Source organism: Lasioglossum baleicum, chromosome 17 (assembly GCF_051020765.1).
Source record: "Lasioglossum baleicum chromosome 17, iyLasBale1, whole genome shotgun sequence".
Taxonomy (NCBI): domain Eukaryota; kingdom Metazoa; phylum Arthropoda; class Insecta; order Hymenoptera; family Halictidae; genus Lasioglossum; species Lasioglossum baleicum.
The window spans coordinates 10,456,864-10,482,882 of record NC_134945.1 but is presented as its reverse complement, the minus strand read 5'-3'; the positions used below and the strand labels follow the sequence as shown (position 1 = coordinate 10,482,882).

General features: G+C 37.4%; 2 protein-coding genes across 11 annotated transcripts in view; one reads left to right on the top strand and one right to left on the bottom strand.

The window, feature by feature from the left end:
* Window positions 1-24,443, top strand: part of LOC143217452 (uncharacterized) — a 47,105-nt gene extending 22,662 nt beyond the window's left edge. For 3 of the 7 annotated variants that reach the window (XM_076441753.1, XM_076441752.1, XM_076441755.1), the window contains 10 exons: window positions 3,989-4,026; window positions 4,139-4,285; window positions 6,605-6,829; window positions 8,631-8,939; window positions 10,622-10,921; window positions 11,474-11,779; window positions 13,643-13,945; window positions 21,802-21,946; window positions 22,017-22,177; window positions 23,907-24,443. In XM_076441753.1, coding sequence (XP_076297868.1) covers window positions 3,989-4,026; window positions 4,139-4,285; window positions 6,605-6,829; window positions 8,631-8,939; window positions 10,622-10,921; window positions 11,474-11,779; window positions 13,643-13,945; window positions 21,802-21,946; window positions 22,017-22,177; window positions 23,907-24,253 — 2,281 coding nt within the window. In that variant the 3' untranslated portion in view covers window positions 24,254-24,443. Of the gene's footprint in view, window positions 1-3,988; window positions 4,286-6,604; window positions 6,830-8,630; window positions 8,940-10,621; window positions 10,922-11,473; window positions 11,780-13,642; window positions 13,946-21,612; window positions 21,742-21,801; window positions 21,947-22,016; window positions 22,178-23,906 lie in introns of those variants that run through there. The other 4 variants (XM_076441754.1, XM_076441750.1, XR_013010811.1 and 1 more) reach the window with 3 other exon arrangements.
* Vlet (COMM domain containing 10 protein valette) lies at window positions 6,523-25,785 on the bottom strand. Of its 4 annotated transcripts, XR_013010814.1 has the most exons (5): window positions 25,437-25,785; window positions 24,900-25,263; window positions 23,935-24,654; window positions 23,460-23,666; window positions 6,523-21,688 (listed from the first exon to the last, which is right to left on the bottom strand). XR_013010814.1 is itself a non-coding variant. In XM_076441757.1 (3 exons), exons 1-3 carry the CDS (start codon window positions 25,463-25,465, stop codon window positions 24,454-24,456), a joined length of 594 nt encoding a protein of 197 aa, XP_076297872.1. In that variant the 5' UTR covers window positions 25,466-25,785; the 3' UTR covers window positions 22,907-24,453. The 4 variants fall into 4 exon arrangements, 1 of the variants encoding a protein (XP_076297872.1); XR_013010812.1 differs by having other exon boundaries at window positions 23,460-24,654; XR_013010813.1 differs by having other exon boundaries at window positions 23,507-24,654.
* Between the last annotated feature and the right edge of the window lie 234 nt (window positions 25,786-26,019).

Below are 26,019 nucleotides of genomic sequence, written 5' to 3'. Positions count from 1 at the left end.
AGCCTATACTGGATATTTAATTTATTATAGTTACAGGCCAAAAATCGTGATCCACCTTCTTTAAAAGTTTGTAGCTCATTGCAACTTTGATCGATTTTGATGAAATTTTCAGAATACGTGTAATTCATACAGATCTACAAAATGTATTTTTTAATTTTCAAAAAAAGGTCCACATAAAACATTTGCAGAAATAACTGTTAGTATTTTCTCTGTAACTCCGAACAATTGAGATGTTTTTTAAATTTTTTATCACGCCATGCAGTAAACTAATTGTTCTAACTTCTCAAACAAATCCAAGTCGCATGGTCCAATCATGAAAAAGTTATCGTGTTTCTAAGAGTGTCCGAATATTAATAAGAGTCAGCGAGATTTCATCCGAAGCAAAAGCAACCTTAGATGTAATTAGAAATATTGATTTACTAAATGACGTGCAAAAATATTTTGAAGAACTACACAACTGGTAGGAATTACATGGAAAAAACCTTTTTTATTGAAGCCTGTAATGAAAATTTGAAGTATGCGTTTTATAGCTCGTATTTTCAACATGTGTACAACTGTAACATAGATCTACAAAAAACATATATTTTACATTTTCTTTACGGGCTGAAATAAGAAAGGGTTTAAAGCGTGGCTTCTTTATTTTTTTTTTGTACGCCATTTAGTAAATCAATATTTCTAATTGCTCGTGGAAGGTCAAGAAAGTCCAATTTTAAAAACGTTGCTCTAATTTAAGGAGCGTTCGGATACTTTCGTGAGCCACGGGGTACAATTATTATATTATTAAACTAATGTAGTTTATGTGTGTTCAGAAATATACACTTTTACCTTATGCTTTCTAATCTTTACTGAAAGTATAATTCAACTAGAGAACTGAAGCAGAGATCCTTTCTAACCCAGAAAATACCAAATGTTGAATAGTTTATTATTACACTAGACTCTGCAAAATTTCAAAACTTGAAGACGCCAATATATCAATAATTTCTTCTCTATTAAAATCATTACGGGAAGAAATAACGTTCAATTTAGTTTCTATTTCTTGCAATCGATGCAGACAATTTTTATTTTGCAATTACTAGACTGCAGATTTTATGAATTTATAACAAAAATTGCTAGTTGCAATTTAAAACAGTGGACAGATTTAAAAAATTTAAGAGCATCAATGTATTAGTTGCAGCGCTTATGAACATTATTAAAGAATGTGAGAAATCTTTATTTGGCCCTTGTTTGTTGCGGTAGATGTAAACAATTTTTATTTTGCATAAAGTTCCGCAGTCTAGTAATTACAATACCGGATATAGTCACACTAGTATTCGAACAAAATTGCTGAATGAAACTTAATACAAATCTCTGAAGGAAAAACTGGTTTACAGTTTTGTTTGCGACAATGTGGTTACGTAATACATATCGCAAGTTGAAAAAGATGTCGCAGGTAGCTAAGTTGAGGATATAAGGAATCTAGACGTATAGTATAGCTCGTCGGAGCTCTTAGCCGGGGTTTTTACAAATATTTCATTATCGATCCGTCCCTGCGTCTATTTGCACATGGTGACAGACGCGCGACGCAAGGCGATTGTCTACGTGACTGTCGTAGCTTCCTGCCTGATGTGTCCTACATATATGTTCAGCTGAGTTCCTTCAGATCATGGTGTAATTTACTGTGTTAAAGATGATCTGCACTGGTGCACAAAATGATAAGGCACCGTTGTACACACGCAAAATTTCATATACAGGATGAGTACGAAGAAACAGAACACTTAAATATCTCCGTTACTTTTCGTTATAAACAAAAACTTCTTCGAACAAAGTTACAAACAAAGTTGTTTGAAGGGCCACATGTAACGATGTAAGGGAAAAAATTTTCGAGGTCATTTTTTTATGAGATTTCAAGGTCATCGATATTTTTTTAAATGGAATGAGGTATTTTTTAATACATCAATCGATGCAACCGGACGTTCGTTATAAAAAAGTACTAACCTATGTATGTCGAAAAATTAGTAGATATTCAGGAGATATTTCAATTTAAATAACTCTAAAACACCATTACTGTCGTACTAAGACGTTACACACAAGTAAGTAAACGCTAACATCAATTTCAATTTCAATATCAATATTTTTCCATTTCAACTTCACAATTTCAATATCAACTCTTCAACTTCATTTTCAACTTCAATTTTTCAATTTCAACTACAATTTCAACTATTCCATTTCAACTTCAATTTCTATTCTTCCATTTCAACTTCAATTTTTCAATTTCATTTCGTCAATATCAACATCAACTTCAATTTCAATTCCAACTCGTTAATTTCAACTCTTCAATTTCAATTTCAACATAAATTTTTCCATTTCAACTTCAATTTCAATATCAACTCTTCAACTTCATTTTGAATATCAATTTTTCCATTTCAACTTTAATTTCAACTTCAATTTCAGCTCTCCCATTTCAACTTCAATTTCAACTCTTCCATTTCAACTTCAATTTCTATTCTTCCATTTCAACTTCAATTTCTATTCTTCCATTTCAACTTCAATTTCTACTCTTCCATTTCAACTTCAATTTTTCAATTTCATTTCGTTAATATCCACTTCAATTTCAATATCAACCCTGCAACTTCAATTTCAATATCACTTACAATTTTTCAATTTCTATTCGTTAATTTCAAATCTTCAATTTCATTTTGAACGTCAATTTTTCAATTTCAATTCGTTAATTTCAACTCTTCAATGTCATTTTGAACGTCAATTTTTCCATTTCAATTTCAACTCTTCAATTTACACTAGCAAGTAAACGCTAACGTCTTATTGTTAGTACGACAGTCATGGTGTTTTAGAGTTATTTAAATTGAAATATCTTCTGAACTACTAACTTTTCGACATACATAGGTTAGTACTTTTTTATAACGAATGTCCAGCTGCATCGATTGATGTATTAAAAAATACCTCATTCCATTTAAAAAAATATCAATGAGCTTGAGATCTTGTTAAAATATGATCTTGAACATTTTTTCCCTTACACCGTTACATGTGGCCCTTGAAACAGTGTAACTTTGTCCTAAGAAGTTTTTTTGTACAACGAAAAGTAATGGAGATATGTAGGTGTTCTGTTTCTTTGGACTCACCCTGTATACATATGTCGTGAGATCTTAGTGGAAACGAATTATACATATTCACGAATGAAAAGAAACTAAATTTGGATGGTCCAGATGGAAACAAGTACTATTTCCATGATTTAAGAAAGGAACAAAGGGTTTTGAGTCACCGACAATGTGGTGGCGGTACAGTAATGATATGGGGAGGAATCGGCAATAGAGGAAAAATGTAAATAATATTTATTCAAAGCCGTATGAATAGTGCTGGCTACTTAAATTTAATTAAAGAGCAAATTGCAACATATACTCGCAGAATTGCTGGCAGAAAATATACATATATTTCAGCAAGATAAAGCTAACTCTTCAGTACAATTAGTGAACTTTGAGCGCGGATATCTCGGAAACTATGTGAGATAGCGAAAAACTGAATAGAGTCAATCTTGTGGCACGTTTTATCAGCTTGAATTTTGTATAGAATCGTCTTATCGCTAGGACACATAGTTTCCGAAATATAACCGGAAAACCGAAAAAGGGAACCTTCTACGTGTCCCCCTGTACACTGTACACCGCTCACCTCCTAGGAGTAGGGGCTTTTAGTATGTTTACTTTCTAACTAGTCCAAACAAAGTCCCAAAGTTAAAAATTGTGTTCCTTCCATTTCCCTCTACACTCCCCTTACGAGCGTTCATTGACTAGACTACGCATCGTACTATTCTGAAAATATTAGAAAATTAGAACATCGTTGGACAAAGTGTATCGATTTGAAAGAAAATTACGTGGAGAAATAAAAAGAATTTACCCGAAAATCTTGAGTTCTCTTTACCAGGCCGAGAACTATGCCTTCGCGTCGTAACAGACTTTTCAATTCGATTGTAAACGATGGTGTTGCGGTATGTTTGCAGGTATACCCGTGACAGAGGAGGTCGAAGAAACTACCACGGTTAGACCTTTCGATAGTAATTTGACTGATCCTGAAATTCAGGGTCACTCGATGGACGATATTTTGCCGGGAACGAAGGCACCGATTCCAGTAACATTCCTGGATGTTCCAGTACACACAGAAACAGAACTCGGCTCGTCGATACTTCTCGCATGCAGAACCGCCAATCCCGTGGCCGAGTGTCAATGGTCCTGGCAATCATTACCTCCGGTTCATCTGCCGCTACCGGATAACAGCGAAAGTCCACCAAGCTCGACAAGTTAGTCGTTACTTCTATTAGCATTAGTGTAACTTTTTTATATGAACCTGGTAAGCACTCTTGAGCTCGTACGAATTTGGCACCAAAGTTCAACGTTCAAAAGCGGAAGGTCATGGTAACGTATACAAGAAATTTATCTACAACTATCTTTGGTAGACTGTAGCTAAACTTTGACCTTACGTCCAAGACCAAAGGGATAGAATTTATATAGCCTTGTGGAAATTCCTTCGACCACGTTCTGTATTTATTGCGTTCTTGAGCGAGCAGCATGAACTCTTCTTGACATTAGGGCTGTGCTTTAGATTCGAGTATACGATTAATTTAATCACTTCGACGGTCAACCCAGCAAACTCGAAAAATAGAATTAGAGTAATTTATTTAATGAAATAAACATTTTCGGGAGTTGAGGTGTACGATACTCGGTAAGTACTTGGTACTCTTCCACCTTCTGGCATTTATGGACCCCGAGCAAATTTGGTATACTAAATATTATATAATATTTTTAATATTGTATGTGGTGTACTGTATATTATACAACATTTATAATGTTCTATGTGGTATACTAGATATTATATAACATTTATAATGTTCTATGTGGTGTACTATATGTATATTATACAACATTTATAATGTGCTATGTGGTATACTAGATATTATACAATATTTATAATATTGTAAATGGTATAGTAAATATTATACAACATTTATAATGTTGTATGTGGTATACTAAATGTTATGTACAATATTTATAACATTATATGTACTGCCACCTCTAATAACTTCGTTATTTATACAAATGCAACAAAATGTTTGCGGAGAAAGTTATCGTATTTGGAGAGGGTCATAAGTAGGGTTGCCAGAAATGTCTTATCTAAATATAATGTAGAGAAGAAGTAGTGAAAACTGCAATTATGTATACAGGGTGAGTCCGAAGAAACAGGACACCTAAATATCTTCGTTACTTTTCGTTGTACAAAAAACCTTCTTAGGACAAAGTTACACTGTTTGAAGGGCCACATGTAACGGTGTAAGGGAAAAAATTTTCAAGGTCATATTTTTACAAGATTTCAAGGTCATTGATATTTTTTTAAATGGAATGAGGTATTTTTTAATACATCAATCGATGCAGCTGGATATTCGTTATAAAAAAGTACTAACCCATGTATGTCGAAAAGTTAGTAGTTCAGGAGATATTTCAATTTAAATAACTCAAAAACACCATTATTGTCGTACTACATACTACGACGTTACACAAGTAAGAAAACGCTAACATCAATTTCAATGTCAACTCTTCAACTTCATTTTCAACTTCAATTTTTCAATTTCAACTTCAATTTCAACTCTTCTCCTTCGATTTCAACTTCAATTTCAACTCTTCTCCTTCGATTTCAACTTCAACTTCAACTCTTCCATTTCAACTTCAATTTCTATTCTTCCATTTCGACTTCAATTTCTACTCTTCCATTTCAACTTCAATTTTTCAATTTCATTTCGTTAATATCAACTTCAATTTCAATTTCAACTCGTCACTTTTAACTCTTCAATTTCAATTTTCCAATTTCAACGTCAATTTTTCAATTTCATTTCGTTCATATCAACTTCAATTTCAACGTCAATTTCAATATCAACCCCATAACTTCAACTTCAATTTTTCAATGGGTAAAGGTCATCTGAAGATCATAGTTTCCGAGATCTTACGAATAGTAATATTTCTTTTGAATGGAATGATCTACTTCGTGTATCGTGATTCGATGAAAATAATTTTCCACCTGTACTGACCATATTCAAGTTAAGGGATGTTTGTGCACCAGGTAACTAGCTTCCAGATGGTAGGTACGTATTGAAAATTATTTCGTTACTGTTAGATTTAATGCATATGAAGGTCAATAGATTTTTACGCAGAATTTGATACCCAATCGATTCACGGTACACAAAGCACGTGATTTCATTTAAGAAAATATTACTGTTCGTGAGGTCTCGGAAAATATGACCTTGAGACGACCTTCACTCACAGATAATTATGTCTTCCTCCAAATACGATAACATTCTCCCGGAACATGTTATGATTATGTATAAATAACAAAGCTATTAGGGGTGGCAGAGTTAAATGAGACAGTTTTCTTGTTAGCGCAAAAATTAATTTTTGGATGAGTATTAATTCCGTCATCCCTACTCGGATCACACAGCTGTCGATATATGTTAATGGTATGATACGTATCATGAAAAAGAGCATAAACTTGTCTCGAATCTTTTTATTTGGATCAAATATCTTCTACAGTACTCGCGTGCCGTGTATTTACGTCTGGTTGTAATTTATAGCCACCACAGTCTCGGTGATTCAGACGACAGCTACTCCAACTACCAATCCGTTGCCGGTACGACAATTTCCTGCCTTCGGGAACAATAGCAACGACTGTTCCGTAAGATTCTCGAGCACGAAGCACGAGCAGACCGGATACTGGACCTGCGCTGCAAGAACTTCCACGAATGATCCTTTCACCAGTACAGAACCTGCCAAGCTTAGCATCGTCAATGAGAATCAGGGTATGGAATGTTCATTGTCTCTTGGAATTTCTGATTCAAGATCGAATCGCATTCGGTGCGATCGATCGAACAATACTTTATCATTCGATAATTCTTCAGATGTATTACTAGACTGTGGATCTTTATGCAAAATAAAAATGGTTTGTATCGGCAAGATTCTATTGCGAGAAATAAAAACTAAATTGAATGTTATATTCTTCCCTTAATGATTTTAATAGTGGAGAAATCACATATGTACATATATTGATATCTTCAATTTTTTTAATTTTTCAACAATTTTGAATTTCATCTTCTCAATTTATTTATTACCATTTATTAAAATTGTAGCGAATTTACAAAGCAATCACTTGCAAGGGAAGGACCCCAAGTGTCCGACTTCGGTTTTGATAATTTTTTGTGAGACGATGGTATATGGATCCCTAATCATATCTGCAAAATATTAGGTGTAGTTACTCAATAGTTTTAAAGATATAAATAATTAAACCAGTGTTGCCGTAATGAGCTCCAAACGGAGCTCCCGTACTCTCCTACATACCCCTTCCACTATTCCATTCCAGCACCGTGCGCAGGCGCACACTCCACGGTCCCCATCGCGCACGTGCAACGTGTCTCCCATTCGTCCCACTCATTCCCCGTCATCAAAGAAGGGGTACATCATTTCACCGTGACTCCCCGCATATGGCATCACTGAATTAAACTTTCATACCTTTCGAAGTTCCATTAGCCGTGTAAGCAGGTTGCGTGAAAGTTAAATTGTTTATATCTTTAAAACTATGAAATAACTACACCTAATATTTTGCAGACATCATCAGGGATCCATATACCATCGTCTCACAAAAGATGAAACTTCCCTTGTTAGAGATTTTTCACGTTCATTAGCACGTTTCATATTTATGACGTTCTGTCGCATGTTTATGACGATTTCACTATCCACGGTGAGAATTAATACCCTAACCGGTAAAGTATAGGTTTCAACTTTGAAGTATTTCAATTTATTTCGCGTAATCTTTGTGCTGGAGCCACGTTTTCGTCCTCGATTTGCTCCAAGATTTGGTCCACGATTTGGCCCACATTTTCAGCATAGTAGAGTAACTGCACGCGTATACGTCTACTTGGCTGGCGCACAATTTCTCTTACATTTCTCTTTTAATCAACTTCTACATATTTTCTTTTCTACGCTACCGTTCAACACATCATTAAAACGTCGATCGGTACTAGGTTGTTGCATACGAAATGTCCAATTATAGAATGCGAATGTTATGAAGCGATTTGAACAAGAAATACTGTTACAATATTCAAGTTTAATATGTATCCATTTCAAGGTACAAAAATGATCTTTAAGGTTCTATCTTCAATACTTATTAAGATTTCATCATTCTTTTTATATGCATGAGAAAGACAACACATTCACGATGGTATGATACGATGTTTGATCAAAATGTGGTAGTTAATTCGACGATGATGAAAAAGCTACAAAATGCCGGTGACAATATTATAACTGAAGAATATGAATGAACAAAGAATTCAATTTTTATCGTAATACAGTCGAGAAACTTTTAATTCATTGCTTGCTCTGATTAACAAGTCGATTCGGAAGAAATTGTGGTTACTTCTAAATGGAACTGTTACAAATCGGAGATTTCATATGCAACAACCTAATTGTACTTTGTATCGACAGTACCAGTCGAAAGCGACGCATTGTGTTTTTTTTACTGTTGCTGTGCGTTAACAAAGAACTTTTCTAACGACCTTCTATAACAGAAATGAATCGTGTAAAGCGCCTACCAACACTTGTTTTCAGGTGTTCAGGTGGCATTTGCAAAATACGATAATGTTGTCGAAGTACCAGCAGGATCCTCGGCGCAAATGATGTGCCAGATGAGGTCACCTGTCCGTGAATGTCAGTGGTCCTGGCGGCAGTTGAACCAATCACAACCGTGGAATCTCGAGGTGAAACGATTTCCAGCTTTCGGTAATGACAGCACGGATTGCAGTATCAAGTTCAAGAATGTGTTACCGGAACAAGAAGGATACTGGACATGCGGTGCCAGGATCGATCCGAATTCCTCATTCACGCAGTCAAATCCCATTCGATTTCTCATATCGGAAGGTAGGAGAACTTAAAATACAAAAAAGAATTTCCTCTGGCAAATGTTAACAATTCTCCACCCAAATGAACATTGTAGTTGAGATCAATCTTCCTTTCGTTTTGTTTTTCATGAAATAATCTGTACAACTGAGACTTTTGTATAAAGATTGGCAGCTTGGAATCGTGTAACATCGAATCTGGAAAATATTGATATTTTTAACAATTTTTTAAGTGCAATCGTAAAGTAAATGGGAAATCTGGTACAGACACTTTATTGTCGTCGTGGTTGTGGTTTTTTAAAAAAGAATATGCTTAATTCATATGCAGGATGATTGAAATACGATTTGTCCTAAAAGTCCTAAAATAGAGAAATACAATATTTATCTCATTTAAAATGGAGGACCCATGAAGGAAAAGTATCGCTTTTAGCTGAAATATTTACTATAAAAATATTCATAGTAGAGAGAGTAGATACTAGTGAAGTACTAGATTTGTCGAGTTACGAAATAAGTGGTTAGTCGAGGTACCAAATTGAAAAATTTACAGTAGCGGACGAAAGTTTAAGACCGCTCTAGAGAACGATTTATTGCCGAAAATCTTGAAAATCTGCAATTTTTACCGTCTTTAAACGTTTTTAGCTCATTGCAACGTCGACCGATTTTGACGAAATTTTCAGAATATGTTTAATTGACACAGAAAACGTATTTTTAAAATTTTCAATATAGGCCCACATAAAAAAGTTAAAAATACAACTTTTAGTATTTTTTCAACAATTCCGATCAATTGCAATTTTTGAAAAAATTTCTTTTCATATCCTGTATTAATTAACTAATTAACAAACTAATTGCTCTAAATTTCCCGAAAAAGTTCAAACCGTATAGTACAATATTTAAAAAGTTATCGTCTTCTTTAGAGCGGTCTTAAACTTTTGTCCGCTTACTGTATATTAACCCTTTGCACTCGGAGCTATTTTAACTCGAAAATGAAACATTTCCTCCGACCTAGAATATGTATTTCCATTTTCTATGATTTATTAAATTTGGTGGATATTAAATTGATATAATACCTCATACAATACCTAAATGTATAGTAATTGATTAGCTACTAGACAATAATTGAATAATCTAAACAATATTATGAATAATGGTAAAGCAATTTTTAGTTGCGCCTCAGTCACCACTCGAGTGCTGAGGGTTAAATTTTTCTTATCACCAGACTGCGGATCTTCATGCAAAATAAAAAATGTTTGCATTGATTGCAAGACACAGGAGCCAAATAGAAATTTCTTTGTTCTTTTAATCGTCTTATTAACATTTTACCTACCGGAAGCCTATTACATAATAGGATTTTAAATAATTGTGCTGCACCAAAAGAAAGCATAGAAATTTTCTTTTACATTGCAATCTTAAATGAAACTGTTCGATGACGTTATTGAGGATGACTTGTTAGTTCACAACGAAAATTGCTGTTGCTATAAAAGATTCCATTAAAAAGTGTTTAGCCATGTACCAGAAATTTTTCAAAATTATGCAATAATCACCGGTCGGTAATGTGTGTTAAGCTGAAATGAATACACAGATGTCCTTAAATCTTCTTAATTCGTTCACTGCTTTAAATTGTACGTGCCTATTTTTTGTCATAAATGCATAAAATCCGCAGGCTACTTATGCTCATATCTAATTGTTTGCGTTCCTGTTTCTCAGTCGAGTTCGTCCAACTGTCTAGAGGAATTCAAGTAGCGCCCGGTGAGTCAGTGCTGCTCAGATGCCTGGTGAATAAGCCGGTGGTTCAATGCGAGTGGTCCTGGAAGGCCACAAATTCCAGTCAAGAGCCTTTGTTAGTAAAAAAATTTAATCCTAATAAAGACGCCGATCACGACTGTTCTGTGCGTTTCAAAAACATTCTGTACGAAGAAGAAGGCCTGTGGACTTGCGGCGTCCGATTATCACCGGAAGGAATTCTTCATGGGGCGCCTCCAGCGACCGTCAGCCTACTACCTACAGGTATAATTAGTCTCGATGCGATGGCACGTTGAGATGTCACATTCTTCGAATCCACACAGACTTGGTGTTTATTTCTTTGAACGTTGATCGATTTCCAACATCAATTCGCTGAAATCTACCATCGGACGGACACGCGCTAACTTGCTCGGTAGAACGTGCCCCGTTGATCGATTTGAACGTTGATCAATTTCTGTATTTACTAGAGGTGTGCGTGATCTGGGAATTCCCGAAACCCGATGCTTGGAACGGGATGGGAAGACTCGGATCAGTTCGGGATTCCCGGGGGTATTCGGGTTTCCCGTGAATGTTTTCGGGAAACTCGAACATTTTCGGAAAACCCGAACATTCTCAGGATCCCGAAAGTTTCAGGATACCGTCCCGATCCAGAACATCGTTCCCGTTTCCGTCCCGGTTTCGCACACCTCTAGTATTTGCTAATTGGAAAGATGTTTTCGACATCAATTCGCTGAAAGCTAGCATCGGAGGGACACGCGCTAAGTTGTTCGCTAGAAACGTGCCGTTAAACGATTTTTTTATCTCCGATCGTTTCAGCCAAAGTCAGCTTCGTTGAAATGCCGACGGACACTTCCGCGGCGATCGGTACGGAGGCATCGTTAAAATGCATAACGAGCAGCCGCGTCGAGAAATGTACGTGGACCTGGAAACCGCTTCACGGAAACGATCCAGAAGTCGTCGCTCAGGAATTTCCGAGCAATGGCGACCTTGGTAGAGATTGCTCGCTCACTCTACCACGCGTGTACGCCGAAAAACAGGGTCACTGGGCCTGTCAGGTGTCGATCAGTTCTCTCAACACGGTACTGTCTTCTCCCTACGTCAAACTCACCGTCTTCGAACAAGGTAATTTCTCTCTTTTTTTTTAAGGATGTTCTGGAGGTATATAAAAACGCAACAAAATTTTTGGAAATTTGACAAGATATAATTCTTACTAAATTAATGCAATTACCAAAGTTTGGGTTCGATTCACTGCACCGTATAAGAATTATAGCAACTTAAAGTTTGCACGTTTTAACACGTCTTCTTATGGAGAATTCATAAAATTCCATTTCAAACCCTATTTAAACCTTGAAAAAACGCAACCAGAAACTCCAGTTTTTTTTTATATGTAGTAAAAATTATGTAATTAATTATGTTCAAAATTTATTAGGATTTACTAAACAGTTATAGAGCAAAAAAATTATAAACTGTTACAAAACTAGCATGGAAACGCGATAAGTGTAGACCACTGAATATAGCTACATAGGGTACAGTATTCGCAAAAGTTTAATGCAAAATATACTCATGAATGGTTTTCATTGCCAATATATTGATGGATTTCGAATTTCTTGTACTTTTGTCTCCCATTGTACCTCCAGAACATCCTTAACTACTTTGTTCTTCATTTCACGTACATACAGGGTGAGCCACCTACCGTTCGCACCTAAAATATCTTTGTTGTTTATAAAGATACGTCAACATACAATTTAGAAATTCAGTGACTCGTGCAAGATTTAAAAAAGGTATTTTTGTGGGGTATGCTAGAGATAGATGAGTGCTAACATCCCCGCTAAATGGTTGCCCCTCAACTCTCTACACTCTACAGTGTCGCCAGATCAAGAGAATTGACTAGAATCGAGGGGAATACAGTTACATACTCTCTTTCTGCCAGTACCGGATTAGTCACGTGACATTGTGACATATGCTCGACAGAGACGAAACGCGTCACGTGGCGGGTCGTACCGGAAACGTGGGGGAACAGTGTCGTAGAAGGGAAAAGGTAGAGTGAGAGAAAGTCCTAATCTGGTTACACTGACTCCTTGCACGAGGAGAATACGTGACGTCACATTACTCCTACTACAGCTGCTAATACAGTAAAGTCCCGATCTAAGCGCAACGGAAGTGACCGTTTTAAGTCAGTTCTCGTACCCCTTCCACTGGGGGCAACCCCGCGAGGGGCCAAGAAGCTCGAGCTGCCTCGGTCGCCGAGCAGCCGGTCGGTGTGAACCACTACTAATCCAATTACAAAACTTCTTTATTTTTCATTATTCTTTATGAGACTCCGACCATCATATTCGTGGCATCTTTCTAATGAAAATGATACCAAATATGATATAAATTCCATTGATTTTTACTTGTGTAATGAACTGTGAGAGTTTTGGACGCAAGGAAGAACAGCGTACGGGAACTTCGTCGAACTGTGTCGGCGCACCACGACTCTCCGCGTCTCTTTCCTTCCCATACGCTGTCCTTCTTTGCGTCCGATTGATTGAATGTATTAAAAAATACCTTATTCCATTTAAAAAAAATATCAATGATCTTGAAATCTCGTAAAAAAATGACGTTGAACATTTTTTCCCTTACACCGTTACATGTGTCCCTTCAAACAGTGTAACTTTGTCCTAAGAAGTTTTTTTGTACAACGAAAAAGTGACGGAGATATTTAGGTGTTCTGTTTCTTCGGACTCACCCTGTATGTTCGTGTTTGTAAATTTTTTTTACTTCACAAAAAATATGGCGCCCCGAATGGTTTCTTGCACCCAGGCCCCTTTATAGAGAAGGCCGGCCCTGCCGATGTGTGTCACAGTCGAGAACCAAGTATCGGCTTAGATTGGTACTTTACAGGGAGTCGTTAGAGGGGAATCTGATTGTAGAGTGGGAAGCGCAAAGACCTTTTCCGGGGCAACTCTGCTTGTAACTGACAACGCAACGTACGATTCGTTCCAGATGAGGTGAAATTCTCGGAGCTCTCGCAGGGCATACAGATATCGTCCGGAGGATCCGTACTTCTTCGCTGCGTAACATCATCGGCGGTGGAACAGTGTCGATGGTCTCTGACGCCGGTGAACTCGAACACCACGGTGGTGGTGAAGCAGTTTCCAGCGGTCGGGACCGAAGCCAGGGACTGTAGCGTACGATTGAGCCACGCTCTCGCGGAACAGGAAGGACTGTGGACCTGCGGTGCCAGGATACGCGGCAGACAAAACTACACGGATGCGCCGCCAGCCAAGCTGAGCCTTCTGGAACCAGGTATCATCGAATCCTGAGATGGGTTCGTGACGTTCCTTCCACGGTGAGGGTGTCAAACATTAACGAATCATCGATCCTTGGATCTGTGGTCGACGTAATCGCGCGACGCGACGTATCGACAATCGACAAAAGCGTTCCTCGCGAGGACTTTGAGACGTGGTCGAAATCGTCGATCGGCCATAGATCCTGAAGTGTGTACAGTGTAAGCGTAGTATGTTATGTGTTTTACGTATTATTGTACAGGATGAGTCACCGGACTATAAGACACGAGCATAGAAGGTAGAATATTCTTTTTGAAGTGAGAACTTCCTTAGGCGCACCGCGTACACAATTGCTGGGCAGTGAATGTGTCTGATCCGTCACGCTCCGAGGTGAAACGCTATTCGAGGAGTGGGAGCTGAATTTAGCCGAACGAACGAGAAACAGACCAATGTGCAATCGCCATAGAAGTTTTCACTTCGGTCGTGCGGTCTTATGCGCACAGTATTGATCCGTTTTTTTTATTTATCGAAGCCATAGGAAACCTACAAACATGTCGGAAATTCTTCCGCCTTCGCATAGTTGTGGAATATTAAACGCGAAGAAGATCTGCTTTCTTCTTTTTTTCTCACCGAACTACAATATTTTCTGGCTCCCGCTCGAGTCGATGTATGCGTCAACAGTTCTCTTACAATATCATAATATTTATAACTCTGATGATACATCGGTGCACGCTTTAAAACGTTATCGCGCTCCCATGAGCCTATGAGTTCCAAGTCAATAACTCATTGTCAGACTTGTTGAACCTATTGAAAGCCTCGCTTCATTTTCTGTGGCATTCGTGTTCTACGAAGTGTTTCGATTGGATCGTCTGGTGACTTGCCCTGTGCAGTGTGTACATTACTGTACATCGTACAACGAACATTGATATTTTTGTGATCGACATCGCAAGAGAAAACATTTACTCGCTGAAACAAATTCCAATGAAAATGTTTCAAAAATCTAAAGATGTTTAGGACATGGTCAAGAGCAGTTGATTGCAATGGTGATAATCATTGATGATCTATTAAGGATCTGAACATTATAAACTCGCATGGGTTTTGTTGAAGCGCCGATCACCGAATTGATGAAGTTACACCGGTTTTTATAAAAGTAGTTAACACACATTTTGCAGCTGCTAACATTCAATGTTAAAGAAGGGGGACTGCTTTTAATGTTACTGGTTGAAAATCTATTCAGACGAATATTTCACAAGCTATTAGAGATAGAAATATTTATAATATAATGAGTAGACTGCGGTTTTTTATGCAATTTTCAATTTTTGTAGGCAAATTTTATGAAAAAGGAATTAAATGAAGTCTTATTTTCCGTGATAGCAGTCTTTTTAGATCTGAAATAAATCAAAGTCGTATCGAATTTTACATTCCAGCATTTTTTGAACATTCAAATTGACACAGTCTTCTGAAATAATGAGTTTAATTGTAAAAATTACAAAATGTCCATTTCTTATCGACACATTTGTCAAAATAAGTTTAGAGACCTCAATTTGAAGAGCTGTTGTTACTCCTTCGACATGATTACCGGCTGGGAAGCACGTGTTGGCTGCTTTTATGAGAATCACATCTCACCTGTCAGTATGTTTTCATCAAAACCAGCGATTGGCACTTCAATGTGTTTCCTTGTCGGAGTAAATTCCGTCTGGGTTCCTTGAAGACTGTTGTGGGTGAAGGCGTCGCGGTGGTGATGGAATCTGCATGCCGTTTCAAGTACCATATCATGTTCGCGCGATTCTGTACGTATACAGAAAGCGCTATCGCTTGAGAACCAGTTATCAACTACGTGTACACCGTCGCCGAAGCAGACGTACAAAGAATATTTCCGCTTAAAAAATTTGTGGAGCATGAGCAAATATTTATCGATACAGACACACACACACACACACACATCCAACGAGGCGTTCTATTTTCATACATCACTCTATCATTTTTCCTCTAAATTCCATCGTTCGATTTGCAACGCCTTGTAGTCTTTTTTTTGTATATCAATGATTCTACTATAATTGATAGGTATTCGTTGCTCATTACTAGGGATGGGATCAAGTTCAATATGTGCTCGCGAATCCGAGTCAAGTTCAATAACCAAGTTTCATTTCAAGCAAAAAGTTTCAATGATTATACTTGAAAAGTAATCATTGTATACAAGTAGTTATCGAACCTCGGAATGAGTACAAACAAGCATCGAAAAGATACTTATAAGTACTTCGATGTTGAAAGTAATCGAAACTTTCACAAGTAGTACTCGAATCTTGGAAATCAGAACTGCATAGTAGGTTTTATAAGCACTTTCTCGATTAAATTCGTAACTATTTTAGAATAATATTTCATTTACAATACTTCGTTTTATCCTACTTCTTTTTTTATCCATGATATTTCCTGCTTTTGAAAATACTCTTTCTGAAGGTACAGAGAAGTGGCCATTATACAAAGACAGTCACGTGCAATTTTTGATAAAATGGGGTACTTCACTGAATTTTCACGCCAAAATAATAACGGGTCTTCTTTGCGTTCTATATATCGTGATTTTAGATAATTTTGCACTTCTAACACAGCAGACGATGAGATAGGTAACGTATTATTTGTAATTGCTATTTCATTGTCAAAGGATGACCAAATTGATAATTCGCTATTGTGCCGATTTTCAGACATCTGCGTCTGTGAACTATCACATGTGTAGATGAATTATCATTATTCATATAATTAGTGGCTATTTCAGTCAAGGCTCCGTGCTCGAGAGATAGATTCATCTTTAGAAAAAGCTAATGTTTTGAATCATGGATCCAATAATGCAGTTAACATATACAAATGATTGTTCTCGACATCACCTAGATATTGTTCGATACAATATCTCAGAGAGAAAGAGAGAGAGTTTTTGTCGCAAAGTACATTCCAAACTACAATCATCGGTAGAAGCATGTAATAATTATGAGACCCCGTTTTTTCTCTCATCTCCACAGCGTGTTTACAGAAAAAGTAAACAGACGCCGCACCGGAACAGCCTTACGTTGCCACGGAGTGTGCAAGAATACGGAAATTCATAACGATATTCATAAAAATTTCGAACGCGTTCCGAAACTGTTCGACCAAGATTCAAGTATACTTCTTGCAAGTACTATTTACGTTTACCACAGTACTTGTAAAGGGTTCGAAACTGTCTGGCAAAGGTTCGAGTATACTTGGGAGTACTATTTTTTTTTGTCGAAGTACTTATAGAGAGTTCGAATTCCATCAATCAAGGTTCGAACCTGTTTGCGAGGTACTTGATCCCATCCCTACTCATTACCGCGCATTTGCCATGCGATCATATTTGCATTTATTAGTATTAGATCTTATTCACGTGTCGTTGTTTTGCTGTCACTGTTATTGTTTTGCTCGCGATGATTTACGATAGGGATTAGGGGCCATTACGCCTGGAAACTTAACGATGGATCAACGATTCATAATTTCTTTCCTTGCGCGCATCGGATGCATCATTAGAAAGAACGTCTAGCATCTAACATATCCCGAGATCGTCCCATCAATAACAATTATTTCATGTCTATGATTAACTTGTTGTACCCGACGTGCATCCAACGAGTCTGTGCTCACTGTGAAAAATCTATTGAGCATTTTCTCTCCATGGACGCACAACCGCACGCTCGTGAATACGCACTTTTCGTCAAATAACACATCTATCACTCAATGTCATTCATCCTTCCTTATTTATGTGCTCAACGGCAAGGCTACGCTCAAATGATTTCGCATTTAGCATAGTTGGTAGCCGCGTATACCGACGACAAGCTAATCGTCTGAATACACACTTAGCATAACAGTAGTTTTAGGCACGCGAAACGTATCGCGTGTGTACCTTTTGGCGGCCGATTTCGCTGCGTTTCTTGTCATTCTTCGTATTATTTATTGTAGAAAGCCGCTATCGGTGGCAGAAGTGTTCAAGACCACGCTTTGAGAAAACACTCCCCGCCTAAAACTTACCATGATCTACCCAGTAAGCAAGTTGGTCTTGGTTTGCTGTGAATTTGGCACGAAACTTTGCAAGCAAATACCGACCCATCTGTTTCCGCAATTAGACACGGTGTTTGACGACAGGTTTTGGTCGGCAAATTCAGAGCAAATAAGGATCAAATTCTGTTCCAAACATGTCTTAACACCAAAATTACCGCCATTTGCTCGCAAAGTATGATCGCAGACATTTGGTCTTAATCTGCGCGAACAGATTTTGCTGACTGGATAGCTGCGCGATGCTGTTTTGCGTAACCTCGGCGCGGCGGACCAGAATATCCACTTTGAAGTTTTATTTTTTGCCGTAGTAATTGCTTTGAACTTTGGCAAAGCATGCCGAATATATTTGAAAGAAATATTTCAGTCTCTCACGTGACTAAATAAAAAAAAAAAGAAAGAAACAATGTAAATAAAACCCTTCCGGTTTCGTCAGGTGAAAACCAGACGTGAACGTAAAATTTCTATTGCAATAGTTTTCTGTTCATAAGTGAAACTGATGTATGATAAGTAAAGTAGGTTATTTCTAGTAGACCGGTAGGCTGCGGATTTTATGCTTTCATGACAAAAGATCAGTTGGTGTAATTGAAAATGGTGCGAGGATTAAAAGAATTTAAACATGTCAACATATCATTTTCATGTTGTTAAGACTATTAAAGAAACAGACAAGCTTCCGCATGGCTGTTGTTTCTTGCAATTGACGGAGACAATTTTTCTTTTGCATAAAGATCCGCAGTCCAGTTATTAACCTTCCAGTTAGCAGAATCCGAGGGTTTTTTCAAAGCAACGGTGTCTGGTCTGCAAAGAACTTTAGCAAACGCAGAATCGGAAAGCATCGTTTGCACATTAGTAAGTAATTATTTAAAAAGAAAAAGACTATAACTTGAAACACGTCAAGTTTCGTTAAGCTTCGAATGTTAAGATTAAGAATATTTATTTGCTAAGTCCTCGAGGAGACCGTTGTGTGCTAATGAAACGTATAACCCGTTATAGAACTTGACAAAAAGGCGGGAAAATCGACTGGACAAATCTAGCGACGAATAGAGAAACACTGCGAAAGTTTGTATCACGTTTAATCGTAGTGTGATAAGACCACGATAAAACAGGATTTTAGGATACTATCATACATTCTTATTATGCTCACTCTATATCCAGCTACGTGCTAAATTTAACGTTAAGTAGACAATTTTTACCGTTAAGCTTCCCCTTTTATTAAATTGTTCACCGTCGTGCCGCGTCGCGTCGTTTCGAACAACGCAACATTCTGACTGCTTGGATAAAACGTGGTTCGCAAATTCAATTACAGCATCCGAAGCCTATTCACTGTACTTCTTTATAAGACACAAAGTGGTACTCGCGATTTTCATGGCGAGAAACATTCGGAGGCGGATCGATGGACCCAGCTCACGAGACAGCAATGCTTGTAACAAATCAAACATTAGAACGCCTCTCTAACTATTATCCTCGTGTGCCATTGAATTACTGTTAAGTTCCAAAGTGAGCAAACTCGAGAATCTGCCATCCGAACTGGATCGTGCGTTTTCTTGTGCGTTTAAACGTCGGTTTCCGGCATTGTAAAAGATTACTTTGAATAAATGGTAATACGAAAACTTCACTGCGCTTTGTATCATTATCATTGTCTTTTCAATACTAACGATTGGATCGTGTTCGCACTCCTGCATTTGTAATAATGGTTTAATGCAGATTATATGTATGTCGTTCTCGCCAGTTGATCCAGAGGAGGATACTGTTCTCCTTCCACGCGTAACTCAAATTATATCTATGCACCGCAGTGGCTCACCCAGGGGGAGGAGCCAGGGGACCCAGGGGACCAAGTCATCCCGCTAAGAAAAAAATGTTTAGCTTCCAAAATTAAAATCGCGAAAACAGCCCTGGGTACCGTTGACAGATATTTTGGCCAAAAAAAAGGTCATCACGCAAAACCTAGGTAGTCCAGTCAACGAAAAGTTATAGAGGGAAATGGAAGGAACACAATTTTTAACTTTGGTTCTTTGTTTGGACTAGTTAGGAGGAAAGCATACTAAAAGTCCCCACTCCTAGGAGGTGAGCGGGGTGCAGGGAGGCACGCAGAAGGTCCCCCTTTTCGGTTTTCCGCTTATATCTCGGAAACTATGTGTCCTAGCGATAAGACCATTCTATACAAAATTAAAACTGACAAAATGTGCCATAAGATTGACTGCATTCAGTTTTTCACAATCTCGCATAGTTTCCGAGATATCCGCGCTCAAAGTTCACTAATTGTGCTGAAGAGTTAGCTAGTCAAATAAAGCAAAACTTTTCTTTTTCACAATTAGTGAACTTTGAGGAAACTATGCGAGATAGCGAAAAACTGAATAGAGTCAATCTTATGGCACATTTTGTCAGCTTTTATTTTGTATGGAATGGTCATATCGCTAGGACGCATAATTTCCGAGATATAAGCGGAAAACCGAAAAAGAGGACCTTCTGCGTATCCCCCTGCTCCCCGCTTACCTCCTAGGAGTGGTGACTTTTAGTATGTTTAGCTCCCAACTAGTCCAAACAAAGTCCCAAAGTTAAAAATTGTGCTTCTTCCATTTCCCTCTACACCCCCCTTATGAGAATTCATTGACTAGACTAAGGGCTGGGTTCAACTCTATATGATAGTGAGATCATATAGTCGCGTTTTCCCCGCATAAGGTCTGAGGGGGTGCCGAGTCCCTCACCAGCCCTCCAGCTGTCATCTGTGGGTGGGGGGGGGGGGGGCGTAAAAGCATTTCCCCACCGCTCTTAAAAAAAAGGGCTGGGTTCAATTCGGCTCCCCCCAAGATTACATCCTGGGTGCGCCACTGATGCACCGCATTATACTTTCCCCGGTGTAAAATTGCAAGTGCTCGAAAGCAACACTTTTTATGCTATCATTTAACGCTAACCTACCACCAACGGTCAAAATGACCGGTTTCAAATTTTTTTTATTTTACAATTATTGAAATAATAAAAATGATTGCATAGATATCTTTAGCAGAGCACGCATTGCAATAAGAGCCGCACAAAATCTAAATAAAATCAATCTTGTCATTTTTATAAGGGAACATGTGTTCCAGTTACTTTTAAAGGCTCGGTAGGTTTAGTGTTAATGTCCCGCGACTCATGCGGTCAACCGATTAGGAGGTGACTCAACATGTAAAAATGAGTCGAGAAGAAAGAACCAAATTTTTTCCTCCGTGTCTTCGTTTTCGAGAAAATCGAGGTCGAGAAATTTTATTGTTTCATTTCGACTCATTTTTAGAATCACCTCCTAATCGGTTGACCATGAGTCGCGGGACACCCTGTATAATACAGTAATGTTTACCGTTACGTGTTTGCGGAACGAGTCACCTAATTGGATTTATTGGACACATCAGAATCATCTCGTATTCTTTATTCAATTGAATATAATTATATGGTGCCTATTTCGTTTGACAACTTTTTGCCACCTTCCGGATAGATTCATTTTGTCACGTTCTTGAAGATTGAACATGACACTTCTAACAGAAGTCACACGATATCGAGGCATGCATTAGACCATGGTATATTTTTCATCTTCAGCTATGATAGTGGAGTATTTTTAAAAAATTTCTAGAAATTGTAAGTAATCCACTGTTGCTATATGTGCAGGGACTCGCACGAAACTGCTTGCGCACAATTTGAGCACCGAACGCACGCCTTGATCTATATGTTCCTTTCGAAGGACCTGCACCGAAGAAGACACTTCGATACTTCTCATTGTCAGTAATTGTGTAAAAACGAAACTAAAAGGAAACGAAAGATGAGACATTGAGTACAAACAGGATTGATGATTTTTAGAACCTGTGACTATGGCAGTATGGGCGGTCCCCCATCAAATGGTCACGCTAGCATGCAAAGTGGAAACTGTGTTATCGGAAGCACAATGCCAGTGGATTCATGCATCGAAGATTCATATTTATCAAAATATGAGCGGAAGCAGAAGGTACGTTCAATCTTTTTATCTCGCCGATTTAGAAATCTGAATTTCTTTAAGCGTTTCTTTGGGTTTTTAGGTATAATCTTCAAATGAACTATGATACAGGACTATGCATGTTAGAATTTAAACCCGATCATTCAGATTTGGGACTATGGACGTGCAAATTCACAGTAACTAACGAATTTGGCGATGATGAAATGGGCAGCGCATCCGTTGTTTTGCTAAATGGCTTAAGTGGTATGTATTACCGTTTCTTAATATTTAATATTGCTTGTAATATAGGTAATATCTACAGAGGTTCGCAAAAGTCTACAAGTATCAGTCTTTCGGACATTTGAAACAAGTAAGGAAAAGTTTTTATACAGGGTGAGACGCCAGAAACAGCCCAGCTGAATAACTCGGCTGCTATTGGTGTTAGGAAAAGATGCATCAGATGGAATTTGCTCAGTTTCGAGGGGCCATTAATCTGATGTTAGTAGCTTTTTTGTAGGTGGACGCGTAAAGGACATATGAAGGTCAGCTTCATTTTTTTTAATGGAATGAATTATTTTTTAATACATCAATCGATGCAGCTGGACATTCGTTATAAAAAAGTACTACCTATGTATGTCGAAAAGTTAATAGTTCAGGAGATATTTCAATTTAAATAACTCTAAAATACCATTACTGTCATACTAAGACGTTACACCAGTAAGTAAACGCTAACGTCTTAGTACGACAGTAGTGGTATTTCAGAGTTATTTAAATTGAAATATCTCCTGAACTATTAACTTTTCGACATACATAGGTAGTACTTTTTTATAACGAATGTCCAGCTGCATCGATTCATGTATTAAAAAATACCTCATTCCATTTAAAAAAATGAAGTTGACCTTCATATGTCCTTTACGCGTCCGCCTACAAAGAAGCTACTAACATCTGATTAATGCCCCCTCGAAACTGAGCAAGTTCCATCTGATGCATCTTTTCCTAACACCAATAGCAGCCGAGTTATTCAGCTGGGCTGTTTCTGGCGCCTCACCCTGTATTTCTTCACAATAGAGAATAAAGAAACTTTGTAGGGTAGGGGTTGAGTATGAAGGTTGCGCAATCACAGGAATTAAGATAGGATTCCCTAAACGCGTCTGGACATAGCGTTTTGTGATTCTGGGGCCTCTTATACCCCATTCGTTAAACTTCATCGGAAGGAATCGCTTGCGTCTACGTCTACACAACGAATGGATCGCAAAACGTAGCATCCGAACGCGCTTAAAAGACCCTACCTTTAGGTTAAAGACATTGGATGTTCCGTACATTTTACAATAAAGCTTTTGAAGGAGGCTAGCAACGAATGGTTATAGTAATTTGCTAGTAGCCCCTCCCTCTAGAGAAGCGGCAGCGGCACGGATCTCCCCATATTCTTTTTGGGGGTTAGATCCTCTAAAAGTGGGATCTCCTAAGCGCTTCTGGACGCAGGGTTTTGCGGTCCTGAGGCCTCTTATACTCCATTCGTCAAAGTTCATCAGAAGTGATCACTTACGTCTGCGTCTTGAGGACGAATGCAGAGATGCGTTTTGGAGATCTCACCTATAGATCCTCCATGAATTTTGTGTGTTCTACGTTGGGGCCCCTCAAACTCCTGCTTCCGCCACCAACCTCCCTTTCATGTAGTGCACGCCTTCGTCACGCACTCCTTGCGAGTTGCGATAGATGAAGCACGCCTTCCTCCATGGTAAGGACTTGAATGCTATCAGTTTGTGAAAAATAAATTCTATATCATTCAGTGCTGAACTAGTTCTAAAGACAACGGCCATTTCACATTGCAAAAAACCGATTCTCGTCCGATCACACGATATGCACGTGCATACAAATATATTTATTTTAAGAAATATACTCGACATTATTTATGTTAGTAGATTAAAAAAAAATGAATTAGTGTGAAACAAATTCATTTCATATAATTTATTCTTCATATTTTTTATTCTAGATGAAAGTCTGGGATGGATCGTAGGCACCTTAACTGCTGTGATTTTGTTTCTGATGATTACTGTAGTTGTGTTAGTAGTTTGTAAAACCCGCCTGTTTGACCGGAAGTCAACCCACGTCTTGGAAACCATAACACCATCGGAAAAGAAAGAAATTTCGCGTCTGGATGGAGAACGATATTCTGCAAATCCAACGAGAACTCCTACTGTACGAATTAATGATAATGATTCAGATACTCAAAATGTGTCGAGTATCAATAACATTATACCTAACACAAGTCCTCATTTGTATGAAAAAGTTGTTAAATATAAAAGCTCGCCTAAAACATATGAAAATGTTCATATGTAAATGATGAACTTTTCAGTGTTACAAAGAATATAAATACATATCTTGTTATGTAACTAAAATTGTAAGAAAATGTACTTAAAAATACCATTTTTAGAATGGATCTAATGATCGCTTATTTTGTTAGTAGCTATAAAAATGAAATGTATTCGTAATTACTAGCAAAAATTGGAAAATATATATTTAAAACTAATATTTACAAATTATTTAAGAACATCTAATTGTGATTGAATTTTCTCTAAATTTTGATATAGATCGATCAATTCTTTTTTATCAAATTCTACTGTTAATTTAGATTGCTGTTCTCCTGTCAAGTTTAATTGCAGTAATGCCATTGGACGTACGTCCTTTTTGATAGCAGACGATGCAGCTTGTATGTTCAAAGACCAATCAATATCTTTGACCTGAAATGAAATGATATATTTTATTACTTCAAATATATATATATATATAAGAACATTTTTATTAACCCTTTGTGCTCCTTTGTTTAGCGTGACTCGACATCAGTTTTTATCACAAGAACACATATATCGAGTCACACTCGACATCTTCTGATTACTTCAAAGAGTTGGGAGTTGTTGGCAACAAAATTGAAAAATAATTAGGAGTCCAAAAGGTTAAAGCACAAGCTTTATGTTGCGTAACACACCTGAACAGGGAATATTGATTGCTGTCGAAAATTATCTATTATTCCTTTACCATACGCTATCCAAGCATTCAAAAATATTTGAATCTTTTTGTCATCGGTTTTAAAAATACCCTTTAAAACGATTTCCATAGACTGTGCTTTTATAATATTACATGCAGCTTGTTTATAAAGTGTTGTTATCGCTTCCAAAAGAATGACTAAATCATCTTTATTTAAATCCAACGACACCAACAACTTTTCTTCTTCCTCATCGCTGAAGATCTTTGCAGCAATACCGGATTGAAGCGTTTGACAGATACGATTTATAAGTAACCGTAATTTACTGTTATCTATTTGGTTTACTATATTTAAGCCTTGCTCAAGCCTAAAATGAAATACACCAATACTTCATATTAGTATATGTTATTTAATATATTAATTTATTATATACAACGTTTATACAAAATGTGAACACATTTTAGATAAAAATGTACTAATTAGTAACATTTATTTCAAAAGTATTACGAAATGACAAAAATTCTGTGATTCAAATACTACCGCGGAGTCATTGTAATCCAAGTCGCCATGTTATTCAACTTTTGTTACTTCAACGTTACTTCAACATTTATAGGTTAAACAAAGATGTTCATACAAGATGTCAATAGAGTCACAACTCCACTTATCAGTGCACTTTCAATAAAATTATAGCACAAAAGACTAAAGAGAACTTCTACAGTGGCGAAATTCTGGAGTCCTCATAAACTATACTTGACTCTTGATGACTCTTGACTCCAGTCATGGAGTCAATCAGTAGTCAATCACCAATCACCACTGATCACCACTGATCTGACTGATCACCACTCTCCTGCTTCAAGAAATCCGCCATGATGCTACGTCACGAGTCGATTCTCGAAAGCATCGATCTTGCTTCCAAGTTCCTCTTTCAAACGATGATTCTTTTACCGCGGAATCTGTAACAGAAAAAACAAATTCACTTCTTTCAACTGTCCAACACTTGAGAGACTAAATCCAAATCAACAATAAATAAATCATTCAATTTGAAAAGAAAATCGAAATTTATTTGAACGGAAAATAAATAACCTTGATATCTATCAACCGACATGAATTCAAATACAACTGA

What these genes read in the sequence shown, in the direction of transcription:
- Vlet (XM_076441757.1), bottom strand. Translation starts at nt 25,465, where the DNA reads ATGGCGACTTGGATTACAATGACTCCGCG. An exon ending in TGGATTACAATGACTCCGCG is followed by an intron (nt 25,264 to 25,436) that starts GTAGTATTTGAA and finishes ATTTCATTTTAG; the next exon opens with GCTTGAGCAAGGCTTAAATA. An exon ending in AATCAATATTCCCTGTTCAG is followed by an intron (nt 24,655 to 24,899) that starts GTGTGTTACGCA and finishes ATTTCATTTCAG; the next exon opens with GTCAAAGATATTGATTGGTC.